Source organism: Varanus komodoensis, unplaced genomic scaffold (genome assembly GCF_004798865.1).
Source record: "Varanus komodoensis strain SLA01 unplaced genomic scaffold, ASM479886v1 scaffold15, whole genome shotgun sequence".
NCBI classification, from domain to species: domain Eukaryota; kingdom Metazoa; phylum Chordata; class Lepidosauria; order Squamata; family Varanidae; genus Varanus; species Varanus komodoensis.
In genome coordinates, this window is record NW_025335440.1 from 23,978,410 (window position 1) to 23,997,967 (window position 19,558).

The window sequence follows — 19,558 nt, forward strand, 5'->3', positions numbered from 1 at the left end:
TGCCTGTGGGGGAGTTGCATTAGAGGGGGAAGGGAAGGGAAGGGACGGGACGGGACGGGACGGGAAGGGAAACTCCCATTGTGCACATGAAAGTCCATTTTTAAATGTTGGATTTGGAAGTAGATGAGTACAAATCAACTGACTTTAAACTTTCGTGCTTTTGGTAGCATTTTTTTTTCAAAATCTACCCACTAGGCAAGCAGGCTGCAGAAATCTTTCAGATAAATGAAACTGTTCAGAGTTTCAACTAGCCAGAAACCCCTTTTCCAGGATACCCATTGAAATTCAGCCCAGCTTTCTCTCTCTCCCCTATGCCATGAAATGCAACCTGTGACCAGTGAGTTATAGCCAGCTATCACTGGGACCTTTTGGAGTTCTTACCTGTTAAAAATATTCTTTCCTTTCCTTCGGAAGAGAACAATATTCCAAGCACGCAGAGAGTTCTTTTTGAAACTTTATTGCAATAAAGGAAGTTGGAGAGGTTTCCTTCTCTTCTTCCAACTCAACTCAGCACATGTTCACATCTCCTTTATGCCCTGCCCCCGGCCGCTTCTCCCTCCTCTTTTCCCCCTTTGGCCAGGGTACTGGGAGGTTACAAATCTTTTCCATCCTCCTATCCTGTGCCACTGATACCTGTTCTTCCTTCCCACTTGGTCCCTCCCAGGTGAATTATAATGAGCTTATTTCCTATGCAGGGTGTTTGTTAACAGTCAGGAGGTCATTCACTGAGCAAGTTTCCTGCTATCTTGTCTACCTGCCAATTTCCTCACACTCTGTGCTATCTGATCTCAGCCCCCCTCCTCCTTTAGGCTAATGAATTTTCTTTGTTATCTTTTTTTTTAACTCTTCCTACTTCCTTGTTTCAAATCATCCTTTCATTCCTATCATTACCCATGTAGAAGTTTCTTCCTCATGGGGGGGGGGGGGTGTCAGGGGAATGCTTCTTGTTTTCTCCAAGCCTACTATCCCCGCTCTTGTGTGTGGCAATGGGATATTGCCACACACTCTTAAAGAATGAGTTCGCTATTTGTAATAGGATTACTGTTTTCAATCAGTAAGAGAATAGTATACGATTGTTATACACTATAAGAAAAAATGGTTCCAAATGTCACCCTTTTCTAGAACCATTAATGGTCAATACTTTATCAGTAATCTGCAGTGGCAACTGAAGAAGTACATTCAGGTATAGGTACTGCTTAGAAAGAATAGGGGAACTGTAACTACATTCAAAACATAGCCTAAGATAAAAAACTTACTCATATGATGGCATTAAAAAGTAAATAAAACATATTACTTTCTGCAATACACAGAACTATGGGTTTTTCAAAACAACTAGAACTGAAAAAAGTTCCACTGAACTAAAGTGGACTGGGATCTGATTTAGCATATATGACTTAGATATAATAAGCAGAACTGAAAAGGTACTCCATTTTAAAATTATATATAACTATCTCAAAAGTATTCTAAATATCCAAAAGTAAATGAAGTGACATATCCAACTGGAAAAACAATTCAGTGATGCTCACTTAATGTTGTTTAAATACTACCTTCACAAAATTCAAACCTTTACTTGGAAATTATATTTATTAGAATGCTGAAAATAGTTATAGGATTATATGACACTAACCAACAAAGTTTAATTCAGTTAAGGCACCTTCAGTTGCACTATGTATGTCTGTAGAAATATACTACTTACTACTTCCAGATAAAACTGAGGCAAATCTAAAGTAGAATTATTTAAGCCACATTCTCTTTCACTGAAGGATGGATGGGTTGTATCTCTAACAAAAGGTCAGTTTATCATGCTTCATCCTTCCTGGGAGTTGTACTTGTTAGCAAGAATACAAATTTGATATCTTAAAGTATAATTGGTATTGTATCAATTAATTTAAACATGAATATCCTAAATAATTCTATGAAACAGTACACTTTAAGAAAAAGAATTTCCACAGAAAAGTTTAGTAATGGAAATTGATGGAAACTTTTCTACCTCACATTACTGTCAAGGAGCTTAACAGAGTTGCTTTAATGCATACATCCAGAAGATTCCTAGTCAATATAGCTAAGAAAACAGGTACGTCACAAATCAAAATAGCACTGAACATGGGTTTAGAGCATCCAGACAGGGTCTTGATTCCTCCAACAGAGGTCTGGGTTATTTTATGCAGATCTGCTATTTTAGTTCTACACAGTGGAAAACAATAACTTTAAGCAATTGTAAATTTGGTATTGTGAGCCAAAAATTTGCAAGTATTCACTTACCAACACTGAATCAACCTTCTTCCCTAAACTATCTAAAATCAAAGTATAAGAAGAATAAGTCAACAAGGATGCAATTAGTGTTTAGTGATTTATTTATTTTTTACAATTTACTGAAAGATTACAAATTTCCATATGAATGACAATGGCACCCTGCAATTACAGTACAAAATGGCTAGTACCACCAAAAGATCAGCCAACAAACAACTTCTAGCTTGCTTTCTTCGATAGAGAAGTGAAATGGATACATGAAAGACTGCAAGAAAGAGTAAGATATGACAGCAACTGACATGTTTAGGGACTAGTATGCTATTCATATATTCAAATGAAAAACAAGTTCACTAATTTTTTTTTTGACAAAAACTAGAACTAAATCAATTGCATGCAAGAAACCCTACTCCAAACCCATTTGCCCAGCAAACTGAAACAAAGAGGACACTAGTAAAATGAAATGTAGGAACAAAAAGGAGAGCTTCTTCACTATGTCCTGTTTTCTATAAATCAACATGCAGATACTATCAATATAATCTGTTTCTTACATTGCAGAAACCAAACATCCTCATACATTTAATGATTACTGATGAAACATGTAGAAGGGGCTAATACGATAAAGCAGATGTGTTATGTAACAGATCCACTTACTTTTTTTTCCTTTTCATGGTGCTTATCCTGAGAGTGAGAGGAAGAATCACTTAAACTTTGATCATATGACCTATTAGATCCCCGTTTGCTCTTTTTCTAAAAAGACAAAATATATATTCATGATATGAATATACATAAAACCTGTCTAAAACCTGACAATTACTTTATCACTCAAAACAAAAAATCAGCAACTTGAGACACTAACCAAAACATACTTCATCTAAATAAAACAATTCAGTAAAGTATGAAAGTTATCCACATTGACTTTCATAAATTCAGTATTGTGTATTCAAAAGTATGATTTTGCTGGTGTGTATGTTAAGAAATGTTATGTGTGTGAGGCGGCCACTTTATATTTAAAGAATTAAAAGAATGCATCTATTCATTTGCTCTTTGAAGCTATTCGTTAAATCAGATAAAAAGTCTTCTTAAAAGGCCAACAGCCATTTTAGAATCAATAAGCAAATTATCTCTACATAATCATGTCTTAAAACAGGAATCAGCAATCCATGGCTCTTCAGAAGCTCTTGGCTTACAACCCCCATCATATTTAACTATTTATGATGCCGTGGAATAATGGAGTCCATCAACATCTGAACAGCAATAGGTTCCCTACTTCTGCCTTAACATATAAACAGTAATATATTAATAAACATCAAATCACAAGAAACTTTCCAAGATGCTGAATATATCTTAGATTTGATTTTTCTTCCTCCCTATGCAACATTTGTATGTATAGTACTTAAAAATAACAACTGTTTTTAACAGCTGTGGCATCAATATAACACTGGCACATGTTTACTTGTTCTTTTATGGTGCTGTAAAAAGTAATACACAATTCCATTCCTTCCATGAATTAAAAACTGCAAAATTTACAACCAAAAAATTAAGTTTTCAAGATTTATGTAAATTGGACAAACTACTCAGTAAACCCTGTCCTCCTTATTTGGGTTGCACATTTTTTCTTAGACGTTTTTTCTGATAGGAATTTTATTGTTTTAAGGTATCATGTCACTAACTGGAGAATATTGTGGAACAGGTGTTTAAAGGCATGCATTAACAAATTATATGAAAATCCAGAAGCACTTAAAAAGTTTGAATTCTTCAAACATCCTTCCACAACAATGAGAAGTGCTAAGAATTCCATTTCAGATCCTTATAGTTACATGGCAGCTACCAACCTCTGCAGCACTCTATTTGTTGGCTATATGTGTGACAAAGATGGTAGGAGGTTATACTTACATGCCCCATAATTTGCATCTCAGTCATATATTGGATGTCATATTTTCACAGCCAACTATGTACACAGAATCCAACATACATAGGTCCTAAGTGTATGAACTTTCTTTAAACAACTACATAGCACCACTCTACCACACCACCACCACCCTACCACAACACCAGCACACCATATTGCCAGCTCTGCTGCATGATCACAGTAATAGAGATTTAGCAAGCACAACTATGAATTAATTACACTGTGACAATATTAACACTAGTCTTCCTTCACACATAAGGGTTTGTTTTACTGTCAATCTAAGGTTTTTCAAAAATATAGCAGTCAAATTACTTCAAGTACAAACAATTAAATCAATGGAATAATGGCCCTTAATCCACTGGATTTAAACCTTAACACAACTTGACTTTCATCAATAAAAATGAACCAGTATATGAAAAAATTGTAACCAAGACAGACTTTATCAGTTTGGTCTAAATGAGCTGAATAAGTTCCAAAACTGTTTCATGCTGCATTTAAGAAGAAAATAAGCCAATAGACTATGATGTAAGGAAGAAAACTGTAAGAGGACTACTAGATGGTGCAAAACAAGATATGATGAAAACCCCACTGATTTAACTAAGGCATTACACTGGAAAGACAGGGCAGGGCAAGCCCATGGATACATGGAATATCAAAGGGTCATATAGCTTACAGAAGAACAGTTAAGTATCAGTCAGTTTACAGATTGGAACATAAAAAGATAATTATTAGAAAATGTTAATAATGTAAGAGTGCGTGTGGGGAGGAGAGAATCTGAATAATAAAAATCTAATTCTTGGCAGCAGTGCACGTTCAAACATGGAACCACCTTGTTACCTCATGCTTAGAATGGGCCAAGAAGTTCTAGCAGTAGTTACTGTTGCATTGAAGTCCGCCTGATGATAGACAATACTAATACAAGAGGTAGGCAAGCGGCACACAATTCTGAACTGCCATTTCAATTCAATATCTGGCAGTAAATCAAGACAAGCAGGAGATGTCTAAAAACATAGGATGAAGTAGAAGCAAGGGAAAAGACTCTGCCAAGCAGGGAAAAGGAAGAACAGAGATCCAGGTTAAGGCAGCAAGAAACCTATCAAAAGGAATGAAAGTTACACTAAGTAAAAACCAGATGGGAAAGGAAACCATGAACCTTCAAATGAAGTTCACAGCAGGAGAGAAAGAACTGCACAAGGATATATATCAGGCATCTCACTACAGGCACATCACCCAGACCTGGGAAACAGCAAACTGAACTATGACACTTTGATTTGCTGGTTCTATACACTATAGAATCCCCATAGGTCATTTCTGAATTATCTAAAGCTAAAAACATCCATACTGTGTTGACAAGACTTGCTCCTCGTGAAATACAACAGAATCAGAATGCAGACATTTAAATTATAGATGGTAAAGGCACTTTTTTTCTTTTGGGGAAAGATTCAACAAGTTCTGAGAAGCATCTGCTTCAGGATGGCTCATCCCTTATGAGTCATGTTTTATACCTCCAAAGCAGGGATAGGATCAAAATTGACAATGAGCACATAAATTGATGGAGCAAATCAGAAAGACTGATGGTCATGGTTGCCAAGTCATCTGAAATTCCACACACAAAAAGAAAGCTTGGAATTAAATGAGAACATACATAATTTGCCATCATCTAAGACTGTCTTCTACCACAGGGCATTTGCTTAGTTAATTAGTGCTTTGTTAGTTGCTTAAACAGCTCCTAAGATTTACCTTGTTTAAATTAATGGAATATATTTATTTATTTAGAAGGCTTCTGTGCTGCCCCATTCGTCAAATGTTTTAAATTTGGTTTTAAATTTTGTATGGCAACCTTTGTATGATGTCTTATATTCTAAATCTATTTTAATGTGTTGTTGTAAACGCCTCAAAGAGCTTTGCTACTGGGCAGTATAGAAGTTAAATAAAAATAAAGATATGTACCATAAGCAGACTAGTATTAGTAAAAACCATAATTTTATCCATAACTTATGGCAACATAGGGGTCTCTCTATAAATCTGTAAGAAAGCAAATAGTGAATTGTATGGCAGAGTCCATTAGAAAACTTCAATACAAAACAAATTTTAATGCACAAAATCCCTGTGGGTGGAGATTCTAAGTAAAAATAATAAAATACGATTTGTCTCTTCACCCAAAGATAAATAGCTGATGCTGACTCTGATACAAAAGTACTCGAGACACTACAGTAGTACAACTGAAAATATTACAGCAAGAATCTTTATCTGCCTGAAATTTTACCAGCTAATGCAAATTTCAATCGCAATAGACCCAGAATTTCTAAATACAGTAAATAATACAGTAATCAACAGGAGATGTCTCTTATTTAATCTTCAGTAGTACACAAAATCTGACTCAAAATATAAACACTGCCATTCCATTTAGAAATAAAGATGACACAATCATATTCAAAATTGTGAATGTGATGAAATGACCAGAAACTTCCACGCATCCTATTTATTGGTAAATGGTGGGAATTTTAAAAAAATTAAATACGACAGTTAGCTAAAAGTGTACCTAGTAGGAAAGTGAAATCCCTTTTAAGTATTCAAGAAACTTTATAAAATTTCTGCAATAGTCCCTCAAGAAAAATGAAAACAAATTATATGAAAAGGCACAACTCATTTTCATAGTTTACCTAAATAACTGCCAGTTAAGCTAAAGAGCAGGATCAAGAACAATATAAACAGCAAGAAAGTTTTTTAAAGAAAAAAGAATAAACTGCAGTGAACAATAAGAAAATATGCACTGGCAAAGAAGAAGTAAACAAAGTGAGCCAAAAGAGATTTTAAGAAGGCAGTTAAAGAAAAAAATGGGGGGATTATGTAAAGTAGAAACACATCAGCTCCTATTAGCCAAAATAGTTAAAATGGAATGTTTGTATTACAAGACACTGTCTCATCAAATACTGGATGTAAATGCCACAGATCCGGAAGGATGGCTATTATCCTAATATCCTGTTTGTGAACTTCCCAAAGGCACTGTCAACTGTTGGGAGACAGAACACTGGCCTAGATTAGTCTGATCTGGTAGGCAAATCTTATGTTCTCTATATGTAGTCCATGGCAAGGCAACCATACATCTGCATTAGACTTGTTATTTTAATATTTAGATATTCCTCAGATCATTTCCATAATGAAATTTAAAGTCATCAGGGGATCAAATTGGAAAGTCAGTACTGCCACTCACAATATTGTATCACACTGAATTTAACCTATGAACTTTTATCTCAATATTTTAAAATGTCTTCAAGATTAAATGTTAGTCAGTTTTAGTATAAGCAATACAACATGAGTAGCTCAATATTAAATTCATATAATGTTACTAAAATACAAAATTTGAAATTCTTACCAGCTTACTGAAATGGTATTTACAGTAACCACAATACTGTACATTATCTGCACCATTACCTTCTTCTTCACACAAAAGCCCTGCAAACTGTGCACTGAGAAAGGAAAAAAAATATAGGAAGACATAAGACACTGAAGATATTCAACAAATTATCTAAAGCAGGTTATTATATAGGTAGCATCAAACTTTGGACTGTCTCTGACTATGTAATTAAGAATGCAATTCTGCACACCCTTAGAGAGGAAAAAGGTCCTATGACAACAACAGTGTATAACTTTTTTTATGTTGGTCTAAACATGTCTTAATGTAATTGGAAATGATTTAGTGGTTAATACTTGGTGGGACAAACACTTCTGATATAGCCCTTACAGCAGAAATTATATACTGTACTGAATGACATATATAATGGCACAGTAAAATGTCCCTATTTAATATATTAGTTAAGTCTGAACAATGAAAAATACATGAAAAAGTACCAACATATATTAAAGCTATATCTACCAACATAATAAAGCCAGATAGCTCAGAAAAAACTGCAGGATTCCCCAGCCAGTATTGTTTACTTACCATGTTACATGGAAAGCTTGACGACATCCATGTTTATTACAAGTCATGCAAGCACCAGTGGCTGCTTTACTTTCTCTGCCTTGTTCATCACATATATAGCATGTCTATTGAGAAAAATAAGGCAGAAGTAAGTACACAGTCATTCTTTCTCTTTAAATGAACTGAAAATTGGCAGCAAAAGTTGTACTCCAAAAGTATAAATATAAGATGAGCAAAAAAGAAACAAGAAAAAGAAAAAATCAAGCACAAGCAAGACTGAGTGGAGCTTAACTTTTCAAACTTGTTCAATTTAAGTCACTACTCTGAAACATTCCCTGTTTGTGTGTTAAATGGAATGTCCTGTATGCTGGCTAGCATTAGTAAACATGTCCCATTTCCTCATCGTATTCTGGACATCCAAACCTATACCATTCTATTCTGGAAATGGCTGGTTTTGGTAAAGAGATCTCTTGGAGAATGAGTAATTAGAAAGAATTTACTGAGGTTACACATCAGAGTTGTGACAAAGACACTAAGTGGCACTGTCTCTGTACTTGAAGCCATTACTGACTCTAGGCCTCAGGAATAGTATATAATAATACCAAGATGACTGGAATAGTTGAATGCAAAGTATTCTGTTTCTTCTGATCACTATGTCTTTACCTAGTCATTAGCTAGTTAATGGAATTAAAGGTGCAAGTTTAGACTGGAAAAAAGCCTACAATTTGTAGCATACCTATGACAGAAGAGTTGGTTGGAACATACTGGAATTCTAGACTTTTTTTCTGTCTACACTTGCATAGGATTGTTTCTTAAATTTACTGTGATAATATGCAAGAGATGCAATGAGGCCCATATTTCTTGTCAAAAAAACATATGTAGAGCTTTAAAAAAATTGTCAAAGAGCTTTAAAAAGAAAAGCCTATTCTCTTTTTTGACAGCTGTCAAAAGAAGTGCTCATAAAAAGGGGGTTAGATTTATGATCTTCACATTCCCAAGTAGCTGGACACGCAATAAAATGTGAAAAAGATGAGAGGGAAAATGCTACCGCCCTGTTTTGTAAGCAAAGATCCTTTAAAGTTTTGTTTTCTTTTTATAGGTCTCCATCTGACAGCTGTCAAGTGAATGCAATGTAAAAAACTGCAGCATCCCTTGGTAAATGTCAATGGTTGGTACACACTGCACATTGACAGAAGTCACTTATTTCGATATTTCATAGAAATTTGCCCTGAGCATTATTGCACTGAATTTATAACCTGCCTTTTCCTCTTTTGAGAAATTTAGGCAGATTATGTAATAACTTCACCTATTAACTATCATTTCCACAAATTGATAAAACCCAAAATGCAGATTCACAAATAGGCTCATTCAAACACAATCTAGAAACTTCAAGGAGAGTGATTATATTCTTGAAGCAAATTCAATCTTAGAAAATGTATATTTAACCATTTCTAACATTTACTAAATACTGCAAACTAATCATTCCTAATACAAATAAATATTTCAATTGTGTGGACATTTCCTGAGTATTCCTGTAACACCTACAGTTTACCAGCTGAAAAATTCAGTAGATCACATATGTCAGGAGGGGAATGACTACTACATAAAATAGGTCTGTGTATGTCCTACTTGGAGCACATGAGTAAATTGAGAGTGAAAATTTCTAAGATGTGTTATGAATGTATTAATAGATCCTTTGAAAGCACTGCTCAAGCATTAACAACACATAAGTCTCATTTCATGATATCATTACAACTTCATGGCAGTAAATGTTTCATGTTATCAATAACACAAGATAATATACTTTTTATCTTAGCTTAGTGAAACATATCCTATTTTGAGCTCCTGTTCTAATTATTAACTACACATGAATTGTCCCTTCAAGTAAGAGACCCCCATTATGCCTTCAGGTTTTTCCTTGTATCATCTAATCTTCCTATACCCTTCTTTACTTTTTCAGCAAACCTAGATTTTCCTCATGCAGAATCTACATCCCAAGCACCGCAATCAATATTTTCCTATAGTTCCAGAACTGATTAAAGCAACAATGCAATTATTAGAAGTATCTTTGGGTAAGCATGCATCTGCAAGTGAGAGCCCTGCTGCATCTTGCCAAATTTAGTCCAGTATCCTATTTCCAACAATAACCAACTGGATGCCTCTGGGAACCCTATCAGCAGGACAGGAGGTCAAAAGCCTGTTCTTCTCCAGGAGCTAGTATTCAGCGACATGCTTCCTTCAATCTAAACATAACTTGTAACATTACAACTTTAGCCACTCATAGTCTTATCCTCCATGAATCTATTTAAACCTCTTTTAAAACCATCCAAGTTGGTAGTGATAACATCTTCTGATTCTAGGGTTTAAGCATGTGTTGTGTGAAGTAGTACCTCTTTTTTGGTCTAGCCTGAATCTCCCACTGTTCCCTCCATGTTCTAGAAGTCTGAAAGGCCGAAAAACTGTGCTGCAACTTTCCCCACAGCATATATAAGTTTATATTCCTTATTATGTTCTCCCCATCACAACTTACTCCTTTTTGCTACTTTAAAAAGTCCCAAATTGTATAAACTTTCCTCTGAAGGGAGTGGCTGCAGTCCTTTATCTTTTTAGTTATGTTTTCTGCACCTTTTCCAACTCCATATTATCTAGAATAATATACAATATAATGCAATATATAATGGAACAACCAGAAGTGCTCATAGTAATCCTAGTTAGTAGTACTGCAGATTTGTAGACAAACACCATACTAGTTCTGTAGTGGTTAAAACCCCAAGACTGGGACTCAGGGGATCTGGATTCTAGTCCCCACTCGGCCATGAAGCCAACTGGGTAACTTTAAGGCAGTCACAGACTCTCATGAGTCTCCTCACAAATGTGTGAACACAGGGCACAAGGTAAGAAAGGTAATTTCATGGTATTCCTTAGCATTATTTGTTAACATATCCTGTATACATTAAAGCAAGAGAATGAGGTATGTATGAGTTGCTCTTTTGTTTGCCTACCAGCAACATTTTTCCAAAGACAAGGTGCCATTTTCATGGAGAAATAAAGCTTGGTGCCTATACAGAGCCTGCCTTTATATTCTTCACTGATGGGCTATGTTTGAAAAAAAAAAAAAAACAATGTTAGTGTCATGAGTACACTTCTGTATTTTGTTTGGATATGGAGTGCCTTCACTTTCTTATTATCTCCCTCTCTTGGTATGTAATGCTCCCACCAGGAATTTTGTTCCAATCTTATTGATCTCTCCCTTGAGAAGCTATAAGGTTCTTTCAGTGGACTCTGTGATCCTGAGGATGAGACACTGATATTCAAACAACCTATGACTCTGGGTTGAAAAACCCCCAAAATATTGTTTGTTTATTTAAAGCATTTATATAACGTTTGGTTAGCATGACTGTCTCAAAATTGTTTATACAAAATAAAACTTTATTTGTACCAGAAGCCCATTGGTTTCAAGATGTTCAATAACTTATTTCCTTAGTGACTAAAACATGTATAATATCAACTTCTGCCTGAGGTTGCACACTGTTTCCCTTCACAAACATTTCTCACTCTCAAATCCTCCTTTCTCTCCTGAATGTACTTTGACTAATCTTTATTCTATTTGTCTCAGTTTAAATCTTTCCTTTCTACACTCCCTTCTGTCAGCTTGTATCTCTCTCACCCTTATTATACTTGGCAATATTAGGTTTTGACTCTCCCTGGGCACTAATTTGCCCTCTCTTTTGATTCCTAAATGCTTTTCACAGCAGTATCTGAGATTCTAATGAGGAGGGTGCCTCTTCAGATTCTGCAGACCACTGACTGACCACAACTTTGTTAACTGCTGACCAACTGATAGTATCTATTTCTCTCTTCTTACACACTTCCATGTTTGGTCCATACACTCTCATCCACCAACCAATCACTTCACGCACACATCTCTCCCCCCTGCTCTTCTGAAACTTACCAACATTTAAAAGATCATATTCATGATGCCTTAAATCATGATATATAGGATTGCTCTCCTTTTATATTTTACAGTGGATAGTTAGCACAAATTAAATTGTGAATTGCAGATTCCATTTCTACCTCTCAAACTTTCTACCCCTTAGGATTTGTACATTAACTCAGAGAGAGCTTCTATATCTCTAACAGTTGCATGGAAGGAAAGTCCGACCATTGCTACATATTGAAACTCAGCAAAACTTACCCCTTCCATATAATAAAGACAGAGGAATATCTAAGCTGGCAGATCTGACAATGCTGTGGTGATCTGCATTCTTCACCCACAACAATATGGCTGCTTTTGTCTTCTTCCTTTATGCTATCAAATCAAAGCTTCTCCTGTTCCAGGTCCCTGTGATCTCTGCAGTATCTTTGCCCTGATCCTGGGCAGGGTTTACATGACATGTTAAGCCAAATGACTGCAGTATGTCTGAGAAACCACCCTACCCACAATGTGCCCAACAAATGATTGGTTTCACTGTGGGTGGGGTGCACCATCCCATTTAGTCTTCCTACAGATATCCCATGGAACACCATGTGAACTCAGATTTCCTCCCTTGTCAGCAAGAGTAGGCAGCTGTGATAATTGACATGCCTCAACTTGACTCATGAGTCAACTCATGGGTAAATCTCACAAGCCAAAATCAAAAGCAGCACCATAACACCATCCTCTCTGGTCAAGCATTACAGCCACTCAGTTGCAGTACTAAGCCTGAGGAGGGGAAAAGAGTTGTACTCTGATTGACCTACTCTAGAGAAGGCCAAACAGAGCCCCACTCCCACTGGTCTGGCATTGTTGCTGTCCAGCAGCTCCAGAGCTAGATGAAGAAGGAATCAGGGCATGCTCTCTTTGGCCTCTAGTACAGGAGGCTAAGCAGAGTATGCACCACCCCATTCAAAGCTGCTCAGAGAGTTGTTTGGCATCAGTAACTTAGGATGTGATTGGCTGGATCATTTGCGAGTCAGTCAACCTGATTGCACTCACCCCCTCCCCCACCATCATCACAACTGTCAAAGGCATGTGCCTGGCAGTTGATTGGCTACAGCAGCAAGGATTTCTCGCTATTCTTGCCAAGTGGGTACGCAGTGATTTAGGTTTCCCCTGCATTTGTTGTGTTGACCAAGTCCACACAACATGACAAGCTGCATGACTAGTTGTGTCTAGGAAAGCCAGTGACATACAGTAGTTAAAAGTGCCAGATCTGGGTTCTACTCCTCACTCAACAATGAAGCCCACTGGGTGACTCTGGACCCATCACTGACTTTCAGTCTAACCTACCTTACAGGGTTGTTATTGTGAGGATAAAACGGAGAGGAGGAGAAACTTGTAAGCCACCCTTGATTTCTTGCAAGAGGAAGTAAAGTGGGATATAAATGCAATGTAATAACAATTAAGGGGGGGGGGAATTAATGCCTCTGAAAGAGGGATGATTACAGACTTCCTTCAAAGAGATATTAATGAAAGCTATTTCTAAAAAAGCCTTCTTTGGACCCTACTGATTTATCCAACTATAAATCAGAAGCAGATGAAAAGGAAAGAAGGGTCATTCCACCATCCCTGCTGAAGAATTATTTAATTTTCCATCCTCTTTTTCATGAATGTCATGGTTTCTTAGAGTGTAAACTTGTGGACTGTTTTGTTTTACTGACTAGATGTAAGTACCTCTGAAAGCCTCTTTGGTTCAGAAGCTGCATAAAAAATATTTTAAATGACTTTTGACTGGTTACAAATCTTTTTTGGGAAGGGGGGCAAGGTGCTTGAATCTGTGGTGGTGGTAGCCTAATTTCAGGGTTATCTAGACCTGTATCAAACATGTTTTGGTTGACTGCATTCTCTGGGAGTTAGGCAAGAGGATTTCAATTCTCAAGGCACTCTTAATGGCTTTCAGTGTCATTAGCCTTGGCATCCTTCCAGGTCATTCAGCAGAGATGGGAGTTGGAAGAACCAAACTCAGATAGCTCTGCCTCTATCAAATTGGTGGATGGATGGATTTTTTCTTCGGTGCTGTAGCATTTATGCTATGAAATATCATGGTGCTATATGTTAATTACTATCTAGATCAAACTGCTGGAAACAGTTTAATGTTTTGCAATACAGTGCCATGTAGGTAACATTGAACTCCACTTCTCCCTTTAATCTGATGCAGATAAGGCAATGGATACTGTGAACAGATGCCCAGAGTCCCTAATATTAGTAGCTGTAGGTATCCAGGCAAAATGGCAATTCTGTTCAGTGATTCAACTATGCATGAACACCAAATTCCATGGAGGAAATTGTACTCCTCTTAAAAGTTAGATTCACTGCCTGGAAGCACTTTTTTACCCAGTATTACTCATGGAAATTCATGTTCAGGGTGCCTTTTACCAACTTCAGATTGGGGAAAGCTTGAGAGGGCTCCCACATATGAAGGAAATTATCAAGTTCAGATTTTGGTTATCTTCCTACTGTCTTCAGTTGCTAGGTAACTTGCTTTACACAGTGAAATGCACCTTTCTGTGCCCCCACACTTCTGGGCCACCCAGAATTTCTAAAGGCCAAACCTTGAGGAGACATGTGTAGCTCTGGAAGTTGCACAGAAAGGAAAATTGCGCACAGTCTGGTTTTTCCAAGCTAGTGCTGCAAAGTCAGAAAAGGCCACACATGGAGGTCTTCTATTCAACTTTTAAAAGTGGAGGACCTTTGAAGGCGGCCAATAATTCTGTGCCTTGTTTGCTCCCTGGGCTACAATATGTCACCTTCCTCCCTTAATTAGCTGTTCCCTTTCTGGATTCCTAGCTATCGTTCTCCTTTTGTTGAAGTTGCATACACATTTCCCTTGCATTACCTTTTTTTGGAACATGGCATAGTGTTCCTGCTTCCTCCAGTTCCTGGACATTCCAAGAATGAGAATTTAAGACAGATCCTGCTGGATCATCTCAGCAGTCAGGATGCAATTCAGGCAGACCCAACCTACCTAGTTATTTTAAAGGATAGGCACAACCTAGCAAGTTAATATACTAGGGTCCTAGTGCTTAACTTTTTGCTTTGCTAACTTTATAGTAAGCAATAAAAATATTTTAAAATGAAATTTCACTAGTGTACTCCATTTGTAAAGTGGGTAATGCTTCATATTTTCTTCTAATAACTTTTAAAGCATTTTACAAATATTCAATACTACATATTGACAATGTGTTATCTATGGATAGGTTCATGTGCTTGAGTTGTTTCTGTTTTTTTTTTTTTTTTGTGGCAAATTGTATTTAGCATACGTTAGGCTAGATTGCTAGTAGCAGCCTCCTCATCTGTAGGTGGCTCACCTACTTCCTCAGTTAGAATGCCTCTCACACCAATTATCTTGTTAAGCAAGCAGTCTGTATTTCCAATGGTCACTTCCAAGAAGTGTCCCCCTTGTTTTTTGCTGCCGCTAAACTTCATACATCTAGCTAATAGTCACCTGACAGATCTATGATCTGGAAACATTTCAATCCCCCTTTGCAGCTAGCTAATTTGTGGTTTTCATCCCATTTTACAATAGGAAATTCCATAAATTATAGTTCTTTTCACATAATGTTCAAGTGAAAGGGCAGTGCAAAGGAGCTACACAGCTTGGGGCCAGAGTGCTTCTTCCTGTACAGACCTACCCAGCACCTTAGATCTGCATCTGAGGTTCTTCTGAGGGAGGACCCTCCTCAAGAAATAAGGAGGGTGGCAACAAGAAGAAGGGCCTTCTTGGGAGTGGCATCCAGAGTTTGGAATGAGCTCTCCAGAGAGGTTTGCCTGGTGCCCTCTTTATATACTTTTCAGTACCAGATGAAGACCTTTTTATTTCAATAGTATTTTAATTGTTTTTATTGGCATTTTAACAATGAGGTATGCATTTTATGAAATTACTGGTTCTGATTTGGGGAACAAGAAGCAGTCAGAAGAGTACTCTTGAAGCACAGCCTGTCTCTTCCATAAGGCATTTCTCTTTCCTGTTTGACAGGAACAGACCTCTGTGGTCACCAGTAAGTCTTCTCTTGCTGAGGGCAAGCTCTGACTTTCTATAGCTTCTCTTTTCTTCTGCTGGGAGTGGGTGGAAAGGAGGCATGTGAAATCTATAGGATAGCAGTCTTTGCTGTGCAGCTATTATAGGAAGACAAGGAAAAACAATACTAAACCAAAGTACTTTGGCTGCCAACTCCTATGCTGGCCCAACTCCAGGAGGAAGGTGAGGCAGGAATGCATAGAGCACATGCTTTGCACATTCATCTGCAGTGTGACAGCATCTCCCGTACTAGTGGGAAATGTGTGGCTCTCTAGATGTTGTTGGACTGCAACTTGCATCAGCCTTAGACCTAACCCTTAGCCATGGTGAAGAATGGTGCAAGTTGCAATCCAACAACATCTGGAGGGCTTCATGTTTCCCCTGCTTAAAGACTTTTGTCTTTTGCCATGAAAAGCAACTGTCAAAACAGATAGTGCTTGGACAGATGAGGCAGCACTTTGAGTGCTATAAGGCAGTTATGTATGCTTTTATAGCTTCTTCTATACTCCTCTCTTTTTGACATGTCTCTCACCTCACACCTTAGAGGAATTAAAATAAAAGTAAACTAAGTAGATGGTTGTAGATCTCTTCAAAGTCCCAAAAATAGATCTAACTTCCATGTAGGAGGTGATGCTATCCCAGATACAGACTGCTTTCTATATCCCAGTCAGTACACTGGAGTGGGAATGTGTATCGCTTTACCTTCACATTAAATCACGTTTTGTTGTTCTTTTGATGACCTTTAAAGTTCACTTTAAGTTTAAATCTGGTATATTGGTCAACTGCTCAACTTAAAGAAGACTGGTTATACATTAAACAGCAGAGATCCCGATATAGAGCTTTAACAATTCCAGTGCAGATTCTGCCACTTACTTGACTCCATTTTGAAAACAATCTTTTTAGTCCTATTTACAAGAATTTACTCATTGGCCAGTTTCAAATCATAATGCTAAACAATGTTTCATTATCATGGGAACAAGCAATGCCCAACCTTAGGTTTTGGCCACTTGCCCCTTATTTTAGCACAGCTATTAGAGAGCAGAAATGGGAAAGAGTATGGTTCCAGAGAGATGATCAAGCCAAATGGATCACAGAAATTGTTCCCTAAATGTTCCCTACCAATGAGAAGATAGAAAGCTATTTCTAGAGTTTCCCATTACATCCAAGCTTGGGGAAATTCTCATGCTCTCCATGTGTTTCCAACTACAGTTCCCACAGTCACCTACTATTGGGTATGGTATATGTACTGATGGGAGATGCAGTCCAAAATTCCAGAAGAAACATTGGGGAAAGCTGCTTTAAACAATGGCTTGTTCAAGCATCCTAGAATCAGCTGTGGTTTATGATCTGGCTTACTTGAACAAGCTGTAGTATAAACCAGGCATAAGGAGGCTATATCAGGTCTAGCAGCATCTTCCCCAGCAGAAAATCTCTTATTTCTGATTAGGAATCAATTGGTGGTAATGAAATTTTCTCAAATGAAAATTGCTCACTGCTGCAGATATCAGAGATAAACAGATTTTGTTTCCAAACACCTTACTTCATTTTAAAGCTTCCGCAGGTGTCATGGAGGCCTTTCAAGAGCATAATTGTAGTGTTCCATGCATTCCCAGTGGAGGATTAATCCTTTCCTCTCCAACATGGCAACCTTCTGGGAAAATTGCCCCTCCCCCCTGCAGTATATGGGAGCATTTTCAGGAGCGTGTGGGTGTTACAGAGAAAAAGAAGGAAGCATACTGTGCAACCAGGGGCTGGGAAATCACATCAGAGGCCAAATACCAACAATGTGGTAGCCCCATCCACTGCTAGCATGTGACCTCCAATGTGAGAGTAGGTGACCTTGAGCTGAAAATTTTTTTCACTCCAGGTTTAAACTAATTGGAGCCCCACCACCCTGCCACCCCAAATTCAGATGCAACAGCAATCTCTATTCCTTATGGCCAGACTAGAGGAAGAGAAAAAGGATCAGTTTCAACTTTAGATGGGCCCTTGGGCAACAATGTATCAGGATACTCCCTTTGGAAACACCTGGTCCAAATCCTCCCCTTCTGCCCCATTTTGGCTCCTTCCCCATTTAAACTAAAATTGGTCCTCCCCAACATGGCAATCCCCTTATTGTCAAACAAAAATCAAAACATTTGTTTTTCATAATGTATTGATATAAGAAAACAGCAGTGTGACCTGCGGAAACTTAAAGACTAATACATAATTCTATCCCTGGCCCCATGTGACTTCCAACACTTCTCCAAATTCATATCAGTAAGTGGACGCTACTAAAACACCTTCTACTTAGGTTTCGAAGCGACAGTCAGATAAGTTAAAGCCAAGTAACAGTCAGGTAAACAACATGCAAGTGCTTCACAAGACCACTTTCTATTGCAGATGAGGTTTTTATTTCTCTCTGATGGTACTGTCTGTCTCCAAGCAAAGATAACTGGCCTGATTTAAGCCTGATCTGAAGTCTGCCACTGTAAAAAAAGGAACTGAAGGCAGCCCCCTTAACAACAGCTACCCTGACCAACAAAAACAGCATGCAATACATTGGCAGCACCAGCTTCTCTCTCTCTCTTTGCAAGGGTTTGGAGGCCCTTGCACCAGGAAGTTAGAATGCTACTTTGATGTTGTTTAATTCAAATAAAATAGCCAAAGCTATGGCCTTTGGAAACATTGGATAGTAAGACACCATACGTCAGAGGCAAACCTTTGGCAACTGACTAACCATAGTGACACCCACTGCCAGTCCTGAAGAAAGGGGGACCAGGCACACCTGAGGGTTAACAAAGTTTATTCCCATATGGTTTAGCATAGTTTAGTAGTTTAATTTAAACCAAGATGCTTAAAATTCCAAAGAGTGTTAATTATCAAGACAATCTTCAGCTTCATTCTCCACTTTCTGATTGCTTTAATAATGCATCATCCTAACATACATCCCTGAAATGGGTGCAGAAGCAACTTTAGGGATAAACCTTTTCCATTCTTCACAGGAGCAAACTTGCCTTTGCCCATTCCACTCAAGACTTCACCTCAATTGAATGTTATACTAAATCCAAATGTAACCACAAAAGTAGTGTCGTCTGCTTTCTTAAAATACAAAGATGCAAAATAAAAAAAATTCTACTTGATGTTAGAAACATGTTTGTCCTTACAAATTTACTATAAAGAATTCAAAGCATTTTCTTTAAATCTCTCATTTATCTTTGTAGTACATGTTATGGAAATGGGCACATAAAACCAAGGCTCATGTGCAAGCCATGTGTGAAGCAGTCCATTTTCTTTAGTCTTGGTTAGGTAATTACCACTGTATGGCCACTACTAAAGCTTGGATATGCATGAAAGAAATAGCTTGAAAACCACAATTATACAAAAAAACTCCATGGCATAACATAGAATTATAGAACAGTGGAGCTGGAGGGGACTTAAAAGGCTATGACATCCAACTACTGCTCAGTGTAGAACTCCCAAGTTAAAGTAACCCTAAGA

The 19,558-nt window shown here is 37.5% G+C and overlaps 1 protein-coding gene across 16 annotated transcripts in view; it reads right to left on the reverse strand.

Annotated features, from left to right (window-relative positions):
• MLLT10 (MLLT10 histone lysine methyltransferase DOT1L cofactor) overlaps positions 1-19,558 on the reverse strand; it is a 153,796-nt gene that overhangs the window by 89,976 nt on the left and 44,262 nt on the right. For 11 of the 16 annotated variants that reach the window (XM_044425346.1, XM_044425341.1, XM_044425342.1 and 8 more), the window contains 3 exons: positions 8,103-8,206; positions 7,536-7,629; positions 2,902-2,997 (listed from right to left, as the gene is read on the reverse strand). In XM_044425346.1, the coding sequence (XP_044281281.1) occupies positions 2,902-2,997; positions 7,536-7,629; positions 8,103-8,206 (294 nt within the window). Of the gene's footprint in view, positions 1-2,901; positions 2,998-4,143; positions 4,165-7,535; positions 7,630-8,102; positions 8,207-11,083; positions 11,178-19,558 lie in introns of those variants that run through there. The other 5 variants (XM_044425350.1, XM_044425351.1, XM_044425352.1 and 2 more) reach the window with 3 other exon arrangements.